This window comes from Astyanax mexicanus, chromosome 23 (assembly GCF_023375975.1).
Source record: "Astyanax mexicanus isolate ESR-SI-001 chromosome 23, AstMex3_surface, whole genome shotgun sequence".
Lineage (NCBI taxonomy): Eukaryota > Metazoa > Chordata > Actinopteri > Characiformes > Acestrorhamphidae > Astyanax > Astyanax mexicanus.
This window is the reverse complement of record NC_064430.1, coordinates 30,930,422-30,949,982: the sequence shown is the minus strand read 5'-3', so window position 1 is coordinate 30,949,982 and position 19,561 is coordinate 30,930,422. Positions and strand designations below refer to the sequence as shown.

The 19,561-nt window shown below is 40.3% G+C and overlaps 1 protein-coding gene across 2 annotated transcripts in view; it reads right to left on the bottom strand.

Moving 5' to 3' along the window:
* Positions 1-180: 180 nt before the first annotated feature.
* myo1ea (myosin IEa) overlaps positions 181-19,561 on the bottom strand; it is a 137,484-nt gene continuing 118,103 nt past the window's right edge. Inside the window, exons 21-29 of one of the 2 annotated variants that reach the window (XM_022665166.2) lie at positions 19,128-19,297; positions 17,071-17,216; positions 13,166-13,312; positions 10,192-10,349; positions 8,201-8,293; positions 7,885-8,092; positions 6,899-6,928; positions 4,021-4,190; positions 181-1,417 (exon numbers count right to left, since the gene is read on the bottom strand). In XM_022665166.2, coding sequence (XP_022520887.2) covers positions 1,341-1,417; positions 4,021-4,190; positions 6,899-6,928; positions 7,885-8,092; positions 8,201-8,293; positions 10,192-10,349; positions 13,166-13,312; positions 17,071-17,216; positions 19,128-19,297 — 1,199 coding nt within the window. In that variant the 3' untranslated portion in view covers positions 181-1,340. The remainder of the gene's footprint in view (positions 1,418-4,020; positions 4,191-6,898; positions 6,929-7,884; positions 8,093-8,200; positions 8,294-10,191; positions 10,350-13,165; positions 13,313-17,070; positions 17,217-19,127; positions 19,298-19,561) is intronic. The other variant, XM_022665167.2, reaches the window with a different exon arrangement.

Genomic DNA, 19,561 nt, shown 5'->3' with positions numbered 1-19,561 from the left:
GCTGAACCTAGACCTGCAGACCAACTGCAGCATCAACCAACCAACCCCACATCATTTACTTACTTAAATCCAGGTGGACACCTTTTTTTTTGGTCAGGCAGTGTACTATGGAATGTGTTATTTACACCAAAATGTGTCCAAAAGAAACAGACTCTAAAAACACAGGAAATGCACATGAAATGCTGTTCATTAATTAATTCATTTGTAATGAAACAATGAGCACCTGTTACCAAACGCAAACAGTTCATGTATTTGGTTCTGTTAACAGTGATGGGGGTGAACTGCTTAAGGCTTACAGATAACTGTGTGTAAAAGAAGAATGTCGTTTTGGTCCAATGTGCATCTAAACAACCCCCTAACACCCCCTAGTTTGTATTATTCATAGAAAAAAAAAACATAACAGCCAAAACAAGCAATAAGAGCACAAGGAACACAATTAGTTCATCCTATTATTAACAAAGTAGTACAAAATATTTGAGATACATCGATGCGAATGCCTGTATAAATCATGTAAACAAACTGTTTAAAAACAATCAGTTCCCTTTCTGAAACTAGCGCATCTTTGGCAAACCTTCATATATATATACATCCTGGTGCGGGCTGTCCGCGGGGCAGCAGGAACACCCGGTACAAATTCATACTGATAAAGTGCTTTTTTCTTTTAACACACAGCATCATGTACAGTTATGCAGTAACGGATGTGCTCCTGGTGATGATGATGATGATGATGATCATAAGTGTGTTTGGGGGGGGTTGTTTACTTCTAAAGCTTCAAAAAAGTACATTTTTGAGATGCAATAATACAGAAAAAACAGGTATTAGCAGCAAAATTTTCCCTACTAAACCCATAGATTTGAACATAAAGCTACTAGAGATTATAAACCAACAAACAGCAGGTGAACCTACAGAGAAGCACCTTCATTTACCTTAAAAATCCTTCAATTTTAGAAGCAAAAAAATAATAATTCAAGGTCCCAAACAGGATGGATGCTCCATGTGGTCTTCAAACGCAGTAAGATCACTTTAAATATCACTGATGGCTGAAACCATAAACAAAAACCGAAGTAAAATGAAGCTATAAATACATAATAAATAGTTTTGATCAGTGCTCACAGGGACTGTGTAACACTTAGCCCTGGAGAGAAGTCTGGTGGTGGCGCCGGCGAGCTGTGCTGTGAAACTGCCCCTCTGTGAGAACAGGGACAGGATGCAGTAAGGCCGAGACCTCCACCATGGCGGCGCTCCCACCCCTCTCTCTGGTTCTCTGCAGTGGGAGTCCTCTGAGGTACGTGTGGTGCGCCGGTGATGCGCCGGCCGGCCCTCAGCTGCAGGAGGTGGAGTTAGATCTTGGTGACGTAGTTGTTGGGGAAAAGACCCTGTTTACCTCTCAGTCTCCCCGTCCACCAGCCTGAGGCATCTGCACAGATAATACACACACACACACATAGATCAGCTGTGTTTAGTGTATAAATTAATATACAGTCTGTCTGTCTGTCTATCTATCTACCTACCAATATTATTGGCCAACCAATCAATTAATCAAACAGTAAATCAATAACTGAATCAATGAACCAATGAATCAGTTAACCAATGAATCAATGAGTCAGGAAATATATTGGTCTGTCTGTACGCTGTAAATTAATCAATAAAATCATGTAACCTGTAAATTCATCAATCAACCAATGAATCAACCAATGAAGCAATCTCTTTTTTTATTTTTTTATGCCAACCTATTGAATCAGTTACTCAGTCAATTCATCAAACATTCACTCAGTCCATCCATACATTCATCCATCCATAAAATCAGTAAATAACTCAAGTGATCAATCTCTCATCCCACTAATCAATATATTAATTTAATCAACCAAACAATCAATCAATTAATCATGCAAACAATCAATCGATCAATAAGTTAGTTAATTGGTGGAATCAATCAATAAGTTGGAGGGTTGGTGGAACAGTTGGTGGGTCCAACCACACACCCACCCCCCAACTGATCCACACACCCACCCCCCAACTGATCCACACACCCACCCACCAACTGATCCACACACCCACCCACCAACTGATCCACACACCCACCCAATGACTGATCCACACACCCACCCACCAACTGATCCACACACCCACCCAATGACTGATCCACACACCCACCCACCAACTGATCCACACACCAACCCACCAACTGATCCACACACCCACCCACCAACTGATCCACACACCAACCCACCAACTGATCCACACACCCACCCACCAACTGATCCACACACCCACCCAATGACTGATCCACACACCAACCCACCAACTGATCCACACACCCACCCACCAACTGATCCACACACCCACCCAATGACTGATCCACACACCCACCCACCAACTGATCCACACACCCACCCAATGACTGATCCACACACCCACCCAATGACTGATCCACACACCCACCCACCAACTGATCCACACACCCACCCAATGACTGATCCACCCACCCACCATCCAACTGATCCACACACCCACCCAATGACTGATCCACACACTGATCCACACACCCACCAAATGACTGATCCACACACCCACCCAATGACTGATCCACACACCCACCCAATGACTGATCCACACACCCACCCACCAACTGATCCACACACCCACCAAATGACTGATCCACACACCCACCCAATGACTGATCCACACACCCACCCAATGACTGATCCACACACCCACCCACCAACTGATCCACACACCCACCCACCAACTGATCCACACACCCACCCACCAACTGATCCACACACCCACCCAATGACTGATCCACACACCCACCCACCAACTGATCCACACACCCACCCAATGACTGATCCACACACCCACCCACCAACTGATCCACACACCCACCAAATGACTGATCCACACACCCACCCACCAACTGATCCACACACCAACCCACCAACTGATCCACACACCCACCCACCAACTGATCCACACACCCACCCACCAACTGATCCACACACCCACCCACCAACTGATCCACACACCCATCCAATGACTGATCCACACACCCACCCACCAACTGATCCACACACCCACCCAATGACTGATCCACACACCAACCCACCAACTGATCCACACACCCACCCAATGACTGATCCACACACCAACCCACCAACTGATCCACACACCCACCCACCAACTGATCCACACACCCACCCAATGACTGATCCACACACCCACCCACCAACTGATCCACACACCCACCAAATGACTGATCCACACACCCACCCAATGACTGATCCACACACCCACCCAATGACTGATCCACACACCCACCCAATGACTGATCCACACACCCACCCACCAACTGATCCACACACCCACCAAATGACTGATCCACACACCCACCCAATGACTGATCCACACACCCACCCAATGACTGATCCACACACCCACCCACCAACTGATCCACACACCCACCCAATGACTGATCCACACACCCACCCAATGACTGATCCACACACCCACCCACCAACTGATCCACACACCCACCCACCAACTGATCCACACACCCACCCAATGACTGATCCACACACCCACCCACCAACTGATCCACACACCCACCCAATGACTGATCCACACACCAACCCACCAACTGATCCACACACCCACCCAATGACTGATCCACACACCCACCCAATGACTGATCCACACACCCACCCACCAACTGATCCACACACCCACCCAATGACTGATCCACACACCAACCCACCAACTGATCCACACACCCACCCAATGACTGATCCACACACCAACCCACCAACTGATCCACACACCCACCCACCAACTGATCCACTGACCCATCCACCAATCCATTCATATGTCTATCTATTTCTCTATAGTTTTGTATAAAATTTCAGGAATTCACATTTCTGTAAATTTGATCTAATCGGTAAAGTTCATCCATCTCTTCACTTCACATAGTTTAGTTCTACTCATCAGTTTATCTGGGAAATGTCCTCTCTGTGCTTTACTCACCCTCCATGGTAATTTCGATGATGTCGTCTGCGTTGAAGCTGAGCTCGTCGGTGTCCTGGGCGTCGTACGCGTACAGAGCTTTACACTGAGGAACCTGCGGCTTGGGTTTGGGTGCTGGCTTCGGCCGGCCGCCTCCGGGCGCGGGTCTGTTGGTCGACTGCCTGTGAGCTCTATACCACAACAGCAGCCAATCAACAACACTGAGCGGTCAGCAATCAGCCGGGGGCTGACGTTACAGAAGCGTGAGCACTACGTGACATTAACTCCAGTGAGAAGTTAAAGGAATACCTCCATCAATCATGCTAACACACAGCTAACGAAGAATGGAAGATAGTCATCACTTCATGCTACTTGATTGCTATAGGCTTTCATTAACTGTTAGCAACATTAGCATATTGGATTGAACCAATGACTGTAGAAAACATGGACACTGTGGTTCCTTTCAGGTATGTAGAAATTAAGCCAAAAACTTCTGCAAGATTGTTGAATTTGCAAACAGAGTCTGCAGAATAGAGACCAGAGGCAGAGCTAGACTCGCCTTCTACGTGTCTCAGACTGCCTTCATTGAGTTCAGAGATCAGCCTAAATTGAAAGCGTAGCCTATTTTACCACTAGATTAAAAGTTTGTCCAGTAAGTGTAATGTTTCAACTGGAGTTAAGCTCTGTTTGCATTTTTACTGCCAATACGAACTGAAGCTACTAAAATAATAAAAAAATAATGTTTTAAAACGGAATTTGGACTCCAAAGAGCTCAACACCAGCTTAGCAAACTTGTAATGTAGATGGCTGTCAATCACCTAATTCCTAAGTGTAGACGTGTCAATATTAGCACAGGATAAATGTTGGAAATGTTGGAATTAGACACAGGAGATGAAAAGAACATTTAGATCAGAAAAAAATTGAGGAAAAATATGGAAGCTTGTTTTATCACAGAACAATTTGGCGTAGGCAGAGCTACACATCATACTGCAACCAGCCAGCAGAGGCACTGCACCTGTGGTGGCTTCCCTTCTGAGAGACGCCATGCTGTCCATGTTTTTATACAGTCACTGGATGGAATTATTCCTTTAACTTTAGTTTCCACAAGGTGGCGACAGATACAAACATTTCACAAAGCCACTGTGCTGAAGAGCAGATCAGACTGGGATGAAAGAAAACAGATTTGTCTCAAGAAGAACAACTCAAGAAGAATACAGTGCCATTGATCAATCATAACATTATGACCACTTTGCTTTTTCTACAGATATACAGTCATATGAAAAAGTTTGGGCACCCCTTTTAATCTTAATCATTTTTAGTTGTAAATATTTGGGTGTTTGCAACAGCCATTTCAGTTTGATATATCTAATAACTGATGGACACAGTAATATTTCAGGATTGAAATGAGGTTTATTGTACTAACAGAAAATGTGCAATATGCATTAAACCAAAATTTGACCGGTGCAAAAGTATGGGCACCCTTATCATTTTATTGATTTGAATACTCCTAACTACTTTTTACTGACTTACTGAAGCACAAAATTGGTTTGGTAACCTCATTGAGCTTTGAACTTCATAGCCAGGGATGGGATGTATGGGAGAGTGATGCAAAAGAAGCCATTTCTCATTATGCAAAAGCACACCTCAGGTGACTCTGTTTGTGGCGTGCTTGGAAATGGCTTCTTTCGCATCACTCTCCCATACAGCTTCTCCTTGTGTAAAGTGCGCTGTATTGTTGACCGATGCACAGTGACACCATCTGCAGCAAGATGATGCTGCAGCTCTTTGGAGGTGGTCTGTGGATTGTCCTTGACTGTTCTCACCATTCTTCTTCTCTGCCTTTCTGATATTTTTCTTGGCCTGCCACTTCTGGGCTTAACAAGAACTGTCCCTGTGGTCTTCCATTTCCTTACTATGTTCCTCACAGTGGAAACTGACAGGTTAAATCTCTGAGACAACTTTTTGTATCCTTCCCCTGAACAACTATGTTGAACAATCTTTGTTTTTAGATCATTTGAGAGTTGTTTTGATGAGCCCATGATGCCACTCTTCAGAGGAGATTCAAATAGGAGAACAACTTGCAATTGGCCAATTGGCCAAATTGGCAATAAAATGATAAGGGTGCCCATACTTTTGCAATGGTCAAATCTTGGTGCATATTTTATTGCACATTTTCACACAACTAAAAATGATTAAGATTAATAGTGCCCAAACTTTTTCATATGACTGTAGAAGCAGGAAGGTTGTCATAATAGTATACTAGACCAATACAAATACAAAGCCTGCATTTTAGGAGAAGTGTTACCAAAAAGGCAGAGTATCACACCAGAATAAATGTTAACTGTAAATCGGCTGCTTCTGTATAACAATCTTTCAGAGTTTATAAACCACCGTCAGCACAGGCTGAACACTGATCCTCTCAGGATCCTCTCTTGTGTTCCTGTTTGTGTGTGGTGCGTAAAGAACCCATAAAGAAGCTGTATGAGTACAGAAAAGTGCAATAGAAAATAATCCATTTCCAAACCACTTTTACCTTTTACATGGCAAACATACTATACAATTATTCTATATTTACTTCTTTTAGATTCTAGAAGTCTTTTTGGATAATTTTTTCTTATTTTAATCTCTGTTTGTCCCAAATTTTCGCAAAAATCAGGATGTTGAAGATATTTACCACCCCACCTCATCCCCAACTCCCCGACTCCATCCCATCCCAAGTACTGGATGGAGCTCCATCATTTCAGAGAAATGGTATAAATGGCAATAAGGCTTAGAGCTGGATTGGAATTGGACATGGCCTTCAAGCCTAGAACTACATTAAGCAGAAAGAAACCACAACCAGCACCCCTACTGATACACACCACTCTACCCACACACAATATCACACACTCAGACTCACATTCCTCCGTTTGCTGCTGGCCGCTGGTTTCTGTTTTGGTAAAGAGATAAATCAGCTTTGCTACACACTGTCTCTCTCTCTCTTTCTCTGTGTATGATTATGTGTGGGTTACTAATGATGACTATTGATTATGACTTCTGATGAGTCTACCCTGCATACTGTCATATTCATTATAATAAACCTCTCTACATGTCTACTACTCATCACTGTTGTCCAATGAAAAAACATGCTTTTACATTTTTATGCAATTTTAATTGACTCCATTGTTTCGACCCTACAACTGTTTTAAGCACTGTGTTAATAATTCTGATCGAACAATCAATAAAAATGCTTATAAAAAGTCCCATTAATTTATCATTGGACAGCAACCATATACAGCACTGTGTAGAGGTTTTAGGCACCTGTAAAAATTAGAATTAAAAAATCTGGGCAGTATATTTACTCAGTAAAACGCTAATATTAGAATAAGTTCAAATAACATTTATACAGAACGTGTAGATTTGGTGATCATTGTGTTCGTAAAAAACATTTCCAAAGCTCTCTTCTGGAATCCAGTAATATTTATCATTACATCAAAGCATAATTATGGTAAATAGGGTGAGCTGCTAATGGAATTAATCTAACACATCCACTAGAGCAGTGGCTGGAGGCGGAGCATCCAGCAGAATTCTTATATATTATATTATATATCTCAACAACTTTCTTCAGAATGAGACTTTCTTGCTATTTGTATTGTATTTATGTTTACCTAATCTTACCTGTGTTCTAATGAGATTTAATAAGAGTTTTTGAGTATGCTGAGAGAAATATTTATAATTTATAATTTTTATAAATGTGATGAGGTGCCTAAATCATCTTCCCAGTACAGTACATCAGTATATCAGTTCCTTGTTTGTAGACAGAGATTTCAGAGATGTTTTTATGACAGTTGTGAAATATGATGTGTGTATATGTCCACATATATGTGTGTGTGTGTGTATACTTACCCTGCAGCTCCCTGATCAGGCACCCTAAGGCAGTCCAGGTTGGGTTGCTGGGCTGATTGCCTGCTGCTTCTGTCCTTCAGCTGATTGGCTGTGACAGGCAGGAAAGGGCGGGATTGGTTGGCCGGTGCCGACCTCTGGCTGCTCTGGTGCTGCTGGTTCCTCTGGCTGGCAGCATGATTGCTATGTTTTAACCCTCCGTTCTGATGAACTGCAGGAACACCCACAACAAATGATGTGTCTTTTAATCACTGAAGAGGTGAAGCTAAAAGACCAGTAACAAAGGTAAGAGCAGTAATTACTGCTGAGTGTGTGTTACCTGGAGGTCCGGGTGCAACCCGAGTCGGGGTGTGGTGGAGCGGCCGGGACATGTTCGAGTGGCTCTGACCAATGATGCTTTTCTTAGTGGGACCTGATGAAAATGTAGGAAAAACATGCTGAAATAGAACCGCCCCACCTTATCCTATATACTCGTATTGAATCTATCATTCCAAAAAAACAGGTTCACTTCTCCACAGCTTCATACTGGAGGGCATTATATCCCTCTAGCCATTCACATTAATTAATCTGCACAGGGTAAAAGTAGGTGACCACATTCAATACAAGGGCTGTTCACAATAATTTAGACCAGGGGTGTACAAACTTTCCTTTTTTGGAGCGGCCCGCGAGGTATTTTAGAAATAGAATGAAAGTTGGCCCGCTGTTAAGCAGGTTTTTATAATGTGAGATTCAAAGTTTGAACGCTAGGTGTCAGAAACGGGCCAAAGAGTCTAAAAGCGGAGAGAGTGCGCATTTCTAGCGCAAAAAAACAGGGCAAAGAGTCTAAAAGTGGAGAGGGTGCGCAGTTGTAGCGCAAAAAAACGGGCCAAAGAGTCTAAAAGCGGAGAGATTGCGCAGTTCTAGCGCAGAAAAACGGGCCAAAGAGTCTAAAAGTGGAGAGGGTGCGCATTTCTAGCAAAAAAAAACTGGCCAAAGAGTCTAAAAGCGGAGAGGGTGCGCATTTCTAGCGCAAAAAAACAGGGCAAAGAGTCTAAAAGTGGAGAGGGTGCGCATTTCTAGCGCAGAAAAACGGGCCAAAGAGTCTAGAAGCGGAGAGGGTGCGTATTTCAAGCGCAAAAAAGAGGCCAAAGAGTATAAAAGCGGAGAGAGTGTTCAGTTGTAGCACAGAAAAAGGGCAAAAGAGTCTAAAAGTTGCCGTAATTAGGGAGTTTAATATTAAGAGACATCATGAAATTAAACATCAATTTGAAAAATCTTAGTTTACACAACACTGTCAAAGATAAAGATAGTAAGTCAAGTAAAATGGTGTTTACATAAAAATAGTCACTTCAAATATATTTATCCTTCTGACCCAACAAAAAAAGTTTGGACACCCCTGATTTAGACACAAAGTGTACTTTATCTGACACTAAAATTCCATTACTTTGCTATATATAGATGCCTTGAAGATGTATTCATGCCCATTGAACTCTTCCAAATAACTAGCGCACTAACTCAAGAAGCAGCCAAGAGGCCCATGGTCACTGTAGAGGAGCTGCAGAGATTCACAGCTCAGGTGGGAGAATCTGTCCACTGGAAAACTATTAGTTGGAAAAGTGGCAAAAACAAAGCCATGTTTAAAAGCAAGCCATAAAAAAGCCCCGTTTGCCATTTGCCTGGTCAGATGAGACCAAATGTTAACTTTCCAGCCTAAATGCAAGACACTATGCTGGTGGAAACCCTTGAACATACTATCCCCACCGTGAAACATGGTGGTGGCAGCATCATCCTGTGAGGATGCTTTTCTCCAACAGGGACAGGGAAGCTGGTTAGAGTTGATGGGAAGGTGGATGGAGATAAATACAGGGGAATTCTGGAGGAAAACCTGTTATAGGCTGCAAAAGACTTGAGACTGGGAAAGCGATTCACCTTCCAGCAAGACAATGACCCTAAACCTAAACATACAGCCAGAGCTACAGTGGAATGGTTTAGATTAAAGAATGTTCATTTGTTAGAATGCTAAAATCAAAGTCCTGACCTAAACGCCATTGAGCTCCTGTGGCAAGACATGAAAATTGCTGTTCATAGATGCTCTCCATTCAACCTGGCTGAGCTTCAGCTATTTAGCAAAGTAGAATGAGCTACAATCTCAGTCTCAGATGTGCAAAGCTGGTGGTTTGTGGGTATTACATGAACATATGTGAAATAGTTCAAAGGATTTGAATACTTTTTTAAGACACTAAGGATTAAATCACATAAATAAACCCTTTACTGCCCCTTGTTAAATATGTGTAATGCAGTGTGTTTAAAGAAGCCTGCAGAGATACTTACGGGAGTTCTTAGGCAGGCCCGGTCCAATGCTGACCTGCAGCATCTTGTTGGACGGTCGCAGTACAGCAGCGTCTCCCTGACCCTGAATAAACTGCACCTGCCGTGAACCTCCGGCACTCCAGGGCCCCCAGCTCTCTTTCTTCAGCTTCATCTCCAATCTGAACACCACAGACAAACAATTCCATTACCTTCTGTTCTTCACTCAAAAAACCTGCTTATTTCTGTAATTCATCCAACAAAACACTCAGAGAGATGTAATCCAGAATAGATAGATATACAACAGGTATGAAACTTTAGTATAACAGTGCAGTAGATGGTGCTAACAGCTAATAAATTATTATTTTATACACTTATACAGTACCAGTTAAAAGTTTGGAAATATTAAATTGGCTGTTTTTTTTCATTATTGTAACATTTTCTGCATTGTGGATTAATACCAAAGTTATTTAAACTATGAAGAAAAACACATGAAATTATTTAATCCATCCTCTTGCTTAGATCAGACAGTTTTACACATCTCTGCTGGATTTTCTCAGTCAGCTTTATGTGGTAGAGTCACCTGGAATTCAGGCTTTCAGTTAACAGCTGTGCTGAACTCATCAAGAGTTAATTACTTGAATTTCTTGTCTCTTAATAAAGTGTTTGAGAGCATCAGTTAAAGTAAAGTAGTGAAGAGGTAGAGTTACAGGTATACAGTGAATAGTGAATATTTGAGAAATGTTCTAATCCAGATTTTAAGAAGAACTACTCGACTAAGTAAAAAAATACATTAAGAAATGAAGGACACTCAATCTAAAAACATTCCAAGAAAGTATCCTCAAGTGCAGTTGCAATCAAATCAAATATATATTATATATATATATATATATATATATATATATATTATGATGAAACTGGCCCTCATCAGGACCACCCCAGAAAAGAAAGAGCAAGAGTTTTCTGTTGCACAGGAAAGGTTAATCAGAGTTACCGGCCTCAGAAACTGCACGTTAACAGCTTTCCAGATAAGAGCACAGTCGGTGACTGTCATTGTTCATGATAGAAAGCGGTTTGTCCTCTTCTCTGCCACTGTAACCAGAGAGTCCAGCTCCACTCCAACCACTGACCCGGACCACCTGACCGGCTCGTCTGGTTGCATCACATCTCTTCTCCTCATGTTCCCTCCACATAAATTACAACAACTTTTGTTGTTTCAAACCCAGATAGTGCACCAATTAAATGTTTACCGTTTGGTTCTGCTGCATATCTATATTTAATTAAACATAAATTGATGATAAAATATAGACGGTTTCAATGAGGAAAACAATAACAAAGCTACTGCGCATGTCTGTTCCTTCGACGCTTCCGGTGGCACTATTTTCAAATATTCAACTGTCAAAATAAAGAGCGCATATTTTGCAAGTCTTCAAAACACAGAGCAAACACGCTATAGTCAGAAATGAGTAATTGATGATCAAACCTCTTTTCCTGATCCTTTTGACAAGGATTTAAGAGGGACGTTTTTTTCCTCTGATTTAAAACGCTTGCCAGAGGTGACCTACCCAGATGTGTATCACTACCTCGTTGAAACGGAGTGTGTTTACACCAGAGAGGCAGTGAAAGCGCACCGCAGTTTGAACGCATATAATTACTTTCTCAGTGTAAAAATTGGGAATATTTGTTCCTGTAGTAGAGAAGCATCACTATAGTGTATGGTGAGGTTGGAGCAAATCAAACGCTATCCAACACGTACTCTGCATGATTTATAGATAAGAAGGAGGGAGAAGTTGTGAGAAAAACGAAAGCAGGCGTGTCTACTATGGAGGACCAAAAATTACATATAAGTAAACAAATAAGTATAAATAAATAAATGCAATAAATATATAAATATATAAATATATAAATAAATGAATAAATATATAAATGTTGAAATAAATAAATATATTTATAAATGCACATATAAATGAATAAATAAATAAATAAATACACATATAAATAATTGTATAGGTAAATAAATAAATGAATAGATATGTGGAAATAAATCAATAAATAAATGTAGAAATGTTAAAATAAATAAATGAATAAATAAATAAATGTTGAAATAAATAAATGCACTTATAAATGAATAAATATATGAATAAGAAATGTATTTATTAATTTATTTATGAACCTATACAATTATTTATGCATGTTTTATTTTTTTTATATATTTATTAATTTATTATTTTATATGTGCATTTATTTATATATTTATTTATTTATTTATTTCAACATTTTTTTTTATCATTTATTTATTTATTTATTTATTTCTACATTTATACGTGCATTTATTTATTCATACTTATGTCGTTTTTGGTCCTCCATAGTTTACTTGTTTAAAGAACAGTTTGAAAATCTGCTGGTAATGACCTGATTTTCAGTGTTTGTGACTCTCAGATTAGGTGAAGTTTGCAGTGTTGCAGCAGTTCTTGTGGTTGTGGAACAGTGTGTAAGGGAAGGTTTAAATTAAATTACATCCACAGTTTTGAACTCTGTTTACCACAAAACGGAAGTGTTCTAGGAACAGCTACGTCACTTCCTACGCTCATGAAAATTCATCTGAAACGGTCTATATGTAGCAGTGAGTGGTGGCCTTCTGACTGTAAGCACTCCCATTGGTTGGTCACGGCAGCTATGCCTGAAGCAGAAAATCTGTAATTGGCTGCTTTTTACCCCTCCCAAGTCTCAGTAAAAGCCCCACCTCTGCATCTGCATTACTGACTCCCTAATGCGTAGTTAACACATTTTTATAGTCGCCATTGTCGATTATATTGACCAATCGTTGCAATCAACACCCAATTCAAGAACATCACAACCTACTGGCCTCGTTAGCAAATAATACAACCCTATAATAGATTACTATTAATGGATAATATATGAATGGATGGATGTATATTGCCATCGTTTATCTCCATTATTTGAGGATAATAAGGTGAATGAGACTGTGTGGACTCACGTGTTTCCAAATTTGAGTGGCAGCTTCCTCTGGGTCTTCTCCTCAAATCTGCGTGAGAGCAGGCTGATGAATTCAGTCTTAAACACACACTCCAGCAGGCTGTCGTACTCCTGCTCATGCAGAATCATAAAGTCGTCTTGCAAAGTGCTAAAAACAGAGAGAGACGGAGAGAGAAAGAAAGAAGTGAAGAATTAGAGCCATTAATACCAAAAAAAAGGGAGAAGTTAGTACCTTTACTGCTGTAGAATGTCCAGAACATGTTTGGTGTTACTTTATTTATGTAACAAGCCTAAAATACATAAACTAAAGATTAGATTAGCATAGCTTAAACAGTACCTGAAATAATCCTATGCGCAGAATTCAGTTAATCTTTTTATGCCTCAAAAACTCATATTCTATTGCCAATTTATACAACAGTTAGTTCCGACCTCACAATCTGATTGTTTGAGAAGTGTTCTAGCCGTGCTGATATATGTGATAACATCCCGTCCTTCTCACACTAAACTTGTATCTCTCCGCCGACGCGTTGCCGAGTAACGGAATATACACACAGGACACCCGCAGCAGCATTAGCTTAGCACAGGCTAGCGCTCAGCCGCGGCACGCTCGCCCACAGCGCTGACTCGTCTTTTGTGGAAAAAAGGGAAAGAAAATCGCTCGGTTACTGCCGTCTGACAACCAGAACGCTAACCAGCCAGGATAGACTAAGCTAAGCTAAGCTAATGCTGAGCTAAAGCAAGCTACGCTAACCTAACCACAGTCCAGCCGGCTAGCTAAAACCAACAACACCCAGCAAAACAAACAGAAATGCTCAAAAAATGTGCAGCTTTCACCTGAAGACGACTCCACGGAGCAGGAGAGGAGAGTATTAGCGTTATTTCACGCTCCTAACGTTACCATCTTCACATATTCCCAGTTTTGATTTCAAGCTAACTTTCGTGGTGTTAGTCTGTATGAACCCATACACTGTTTTGTAGTTAAGTTTCAGTTCTGTTACAGTTGTGGTGGAACTACTTTTTGGTGGAAGGCACAGTCCATATTAAAACATATTCATTCTTAATTTCTTAAAGTTCTTTGATTTATTTTCTTTATTCATTTTGTAAAAAAAAAAAAAAACTGTTGTATAAAAGCAATAGTGTGTTATCACGAATAACATCACGGCTGTGATATCTACAGTACTCGCCTTCGGCTTATGCCTACGACCAAATCACAGCCGTGATGTTATTCGTGATAACACACTCCCTCGAGTGTTCTATTGCTTAAACATACCTACAGGAAATACACAGGCTGTGTGTTTATATGCGTGTGCATTTGCACATCTGTGTGAGCAATAGGTGCAACTTAATGTAGGTAAATATGTTCATGTGTCCACGAACACTTGGACATATAGTATATGTGGGTGGGAAAAACAAACACACACACCTTTAAAATGCAATAAAAATTCAAACATTAATTAATTTATATTAAAAAATTGATTTAATATAAGTTTCTGAATACTCGCTCCACCTCTCGCTAACTATCTAACTGGTGGTGTGGTGTGTGTGTTGTCTGCCTCTCAACTGTAATTGGTGGATTCCACTTATTTCTTTTGTAAAACTGACCAATGGACACTCAGGAAATCTTTAAGGACACACCCATCACAACAGAAACCTGTCAGTCTTCACTAGAGAGAGGTGTGTGTCTGTAGTTTACAGCTGCTGGAGTTTCTGCAGTGCTTTAGGAAAGCAGCAGTAAAGCCTGTGTCTTTATCATTTTTAAACAAGATTTTAATCAAGATTAACCATAGGATATTATGAATTATTAATACAGTTATTTTTTTATAATTAAACAATTGACACCAATAATATAAATGTAATTTCATTTATCAACATTTAAATATCCATTATTAACAAAGCAAATCTTGAGAAGAAGAAAAGGGTCTAGTAATTATGATCATCACTGAGCGTTGTTGTGATTAATCTGATTATTTTTGTAATCGATTGACACCACTAGCTTTTGGTTGTCCATATGATACATCACACTCTCACACACACACCAGTAAGCAGAGAGAAGAGCGTAGTTTGTGTCAGATGTTCTCGGTTTGTCTACAAGCGACTAAAACACGACGACACACAAAACAGCAGGCGACAGACGAGGGTCGAACAGAGCCGGCACGCAGGAGGCCCGCGCAGCGATGGCCTGTTTCCCACAATAAACTTAAGTCCTTTCTAATGAGCTTTTTACAAGACCTGCTCTCCCTCCTCCAGCAGCACCTGGTTCATATTACCCACAACCCTCCACTCACATCACGCCTCGCAGACCCCCACCACACACACGGCGGGACATGTACACACTTTACTGCCCTCCACATGCGTCGCGTTAAAAGATCAATGTGGCCCAATGCAGTGCAGCGCTTTACTGCAGGAGTGATTCTCTGCAGTAATCCTGGTGTCTGTGGGGAACGATACGTGAGAGCCGCTGGGACTGAGAACGCTGTTCTAAAGTGTTCTTTTATTAAACAGAGCCGCTCCTGAGACCTGATTGGCTGAGCCATGTTCAAAGCTCTTGTAAAATAAAGCATTAGGGTGTTACAGGTGTGTTACAGTGACTTCAGCAGGGCTCAGTGATGTTCTGTTAGACATACAATAATGTAGAATTGTCTCCATCAAAATATAACTTGAATGTAAATTTAGTTTTGAAGTATCTTTTTTTCTGATGGTAATGTAATAATCACATAACATATAATAATGGAAACACACATCAACATTATTGAATTAAAAGTATCCAATTAGAGCACAGAACTGGAAGTATCCAATTAGAGTATTGAATTGAAGGTATTGAGTTAGAGTACTGACTTAAAAGTATCCAACAAGAGAACAGAACTAAAAGTTTCCAATTAGAGTACTGAATTAAAAGTATCCAATTAGAGTACGGAACTGGAAGTATCCAATTAGAGTACAGGCCTGAAATTATTTAATTACAATACTGAATTAAAAGTATCCAATTAGAGTACTGAATTGAAAGTATTTAATCAAAGTACTGAATTAAAAGTATCCAATTAGAGTACTGAATTGAAAGTATTCAGTTACAATACTAAATAGAAAGTATATAATATAGTATAAGTAACACAGTATTAAAGTGTAATTATCAAATTACACTAAATTTAAAAGTAGCTTAAAAAGTACCTATTTAGAATAATGAATAAAACATATTTTAATATAGTGCTGAATTGAAAATATCCATTAAGTACTTAATTTAAACTTTTAATTAAAATAAGTGTCCAATTAGAATACTGAATTAAAAGCATCTGATTAGAGTACAGAATATAGAGTATCCAATTAGAGTACTGAATTAAAAGTATCCAATTATAGTACTGAATACAGTAGAAAGTATCAAGATAGTATTAAATTAAAAGTATCTATTTTTTATTTGGTACACTAATTAGAACGTTTTATCCTAATAGGGTACTGAATAAAAAGAATACAGTACTAAAAACATATTTAATTTGAATAGTGAATTAAAAGAATCCATTTAGAGTACTGAATTAAAACAATATAATTAAAGTACTGAAGTATTGAGGGTATCCACTTTGAGTACTGACATTTTTATGAACATATTTATTTTGATACACCAGCACTTTCTGATAGACGCTTTGGATAACTGCGGCTGCTAAACACGTTTTTAAACCTGAGAGTGACTCTGGAGGTCAGTGCAGTAATGGAAGTGTACTGTTCAGTATTCAGGTGTGATATTTCAGTGTTTGAGAACTGTGTGAGGAATTTTCAGTATGTGTACTGTAGTTCTGATTAATGTTCAAGGTTTGTTGACCCACTCTCTCAGTACTGCCTCCCTTCTGTTTAATAATTAACCAGCTGAGCTGCTAGTGCTAATCACACGCATACAGTCACACTCGTTTTATAGCTTACCTTAAAGAAACAGCCATAATTTTCTCCACATCAACTCTGCGCTTCAGCACCTCCTTTATCTGGCCTTTCTCTGGGCCCTGCTTCACCTTCTCTCTCCCGATCAGATACACACACTTGGGGCTCAGGATCAGATCTCTCTTAATGCCCTGTCACCAAAAAGAAGATGGCAAAAAACATTAAAAAAATATACAAGACAATGAAAACATGTGATCATTCTCATAAGAGTTAGTGGTGAATAATCATAGGGTCAATTAAGGGTGACTAAAACATACACTTTGTTGCCAATAGTATTCATTGATCTGACTTTGCACTAATTTGAACTTTGAGTGACATCCCAAAAGGAAGAGGCCGTTCTAAACTGTTCCCACAAAGTTGTGAGCATGAAATTGTCCAAAATATCTTGCTATTCTGAAGCATTAAAAGTTCCTAAGGGGTCGAGCCCAATTCACAACAACCCCATACCATAATAACCCCCCTCCACCAAACTTTACACTTGGCACAATGTCAAACAAGTACCAGTCAGGGCGCCGAGTGGTCCAGCGGTCTAAAGCGTTGCCACTATGAGCAGGAGGTCATGCAGCTTTGCCATCAAGCTGCCGGCGCTCAGAGGGAGCAAAATTGGCCCTGCTCTCTCCGGATGGGTAGATGGCGCTCTCTGCCCACATCACTCCTCGGGTGATGTCTGCAGCACAGGGCGTCTGTGAGCTGATGTATCAGAACCGAGTCACTGCACTTTCCTCAGAGTGTGCTGTGATGCTACACGGCAATGCTGCATCAGCAGCAGCTCGAAAAGAAGCGGTGGCTGACTTCACATGTATCGGAGGAAGCATGTGTTAGTCTTCGCCCTCCTGGTGTGTTAGGGCATTACTGGGGACAGGGGGAGTCCTAGTGAGTGGGTTGGGTATTTGGCCGTGTAAATTGGGGAGAAAAAAAAAAAACACGTTCTAGTCTTCTGGAAACCGTCAAACCCTACAAGACTGTAGTGGCAGTGTGCTTTACACCACTGCATCTGAGGCTTGATGGAGGTGCTTACTCATGGAAACCCATTCCATGAAAAGCTCTTTACACTCTACTGTTCGTGATCTTATCTGTTATTTTACACTGACAGAGCAAAGAGTCGCTGTTGTTCCCAGTTTCTTCCACTGTGTTATAATATCACTGACAGTTGGCTGTTGAATATTTAGTGATGAGGAAATTTCACGACTATTACGGCACCAATCATGGCACCATGTTGGAATTCCTTCTTTCACTAATGTTTGTAGAAGCAGTCTGCATGCCTAAGTGCATGCTTTTATACACATGTGGCCATAGAAGTGATTGAACACCTGAATTTAATTATTTGGATTATTTTCTTAAATTAAGGAAAAAACAAACAAACATGAACATGTTCAGTATTACAGATCACATCAAAAAAGCATAAACAAACTTATTCAACCTATATATCACTGATATTTGCCTACAAGGTGATGACAGAACAGCTCCTTCCTACCTGCATTCACTCCGGAAGGCTTACCCCACCTCCCGGCCGCTGCGCTCCTCCAATGAACGTCGCCTCGCTTTACCAAACAAACATTCTCCTGAAGACAGAGCTCTTCAAAGAGTATTTACTCTCCTAACACCTCTAACTAACTACCTTCTACTACCAGATCAGGAGAATCTCTCACTATCTTTAAGAAACTCCTGAAGACAGAGCTCCCCAAAGAGCACTTACTCTCCTAACACCTCTAACTAACTACCTTCTACTACCAGGTCAGGAGAATCTCTCACTATCTTTAATAAACTCCTGAAGACAGAGCTCTTCAAAGAGCACTTACTCTCTTAACACCTCTAACACACTAACTACTTCTAACCTCATTTCCTTCTTCCTCTTCTCTACTCCTCTTACCCATTATTTCCCTTTGACCTCCTTTAGGCCCTGTCTAAAGATGTTTTACCTTTAACTTCTATTACTTTTGTACTTCACTATTGTAAGTCGCTTTGGACAAAAGCGTCTACCAAATGTAATGTAATGTAATATTCGCTCTACATGTTCAGTGAAGGCATTATGGTTTAAGTACCTTAAAGCGTCGGTCATATTTGGTAACTTTGTCTGCAAAGTCGATCTTCTCTCTCTTGCCGAGGAACTGTCTGAGCTCAGGCCGGTCGTCCATGCCCAGGTAATCTCCTATAAAGTTCCTGTTCAGGCTGTGCCTCCTCCTCTCCTTTTTGTTCAGCAAAAGATCAGAAGCTGCAGAACAAAACACACTCTTTCACACATACCTAAATCTCTCCTCATGGAGTCTAGTATTATTTAAAGTTATATCATATATTTCAAGTTATCAGAATATCACATTAGTAGATGGTTTGGTAAATAATTTGGTAAATTAAATAATTAATTCCATGAACACATGTAGTGTATATACTCTGTTGAAAAAGCCTGCTGAACATAGTGTGCAGTACCAGACAAATACGGGCTAAAAGCTAAACTGGTTGAAAAGCTTAATTGGCTTTT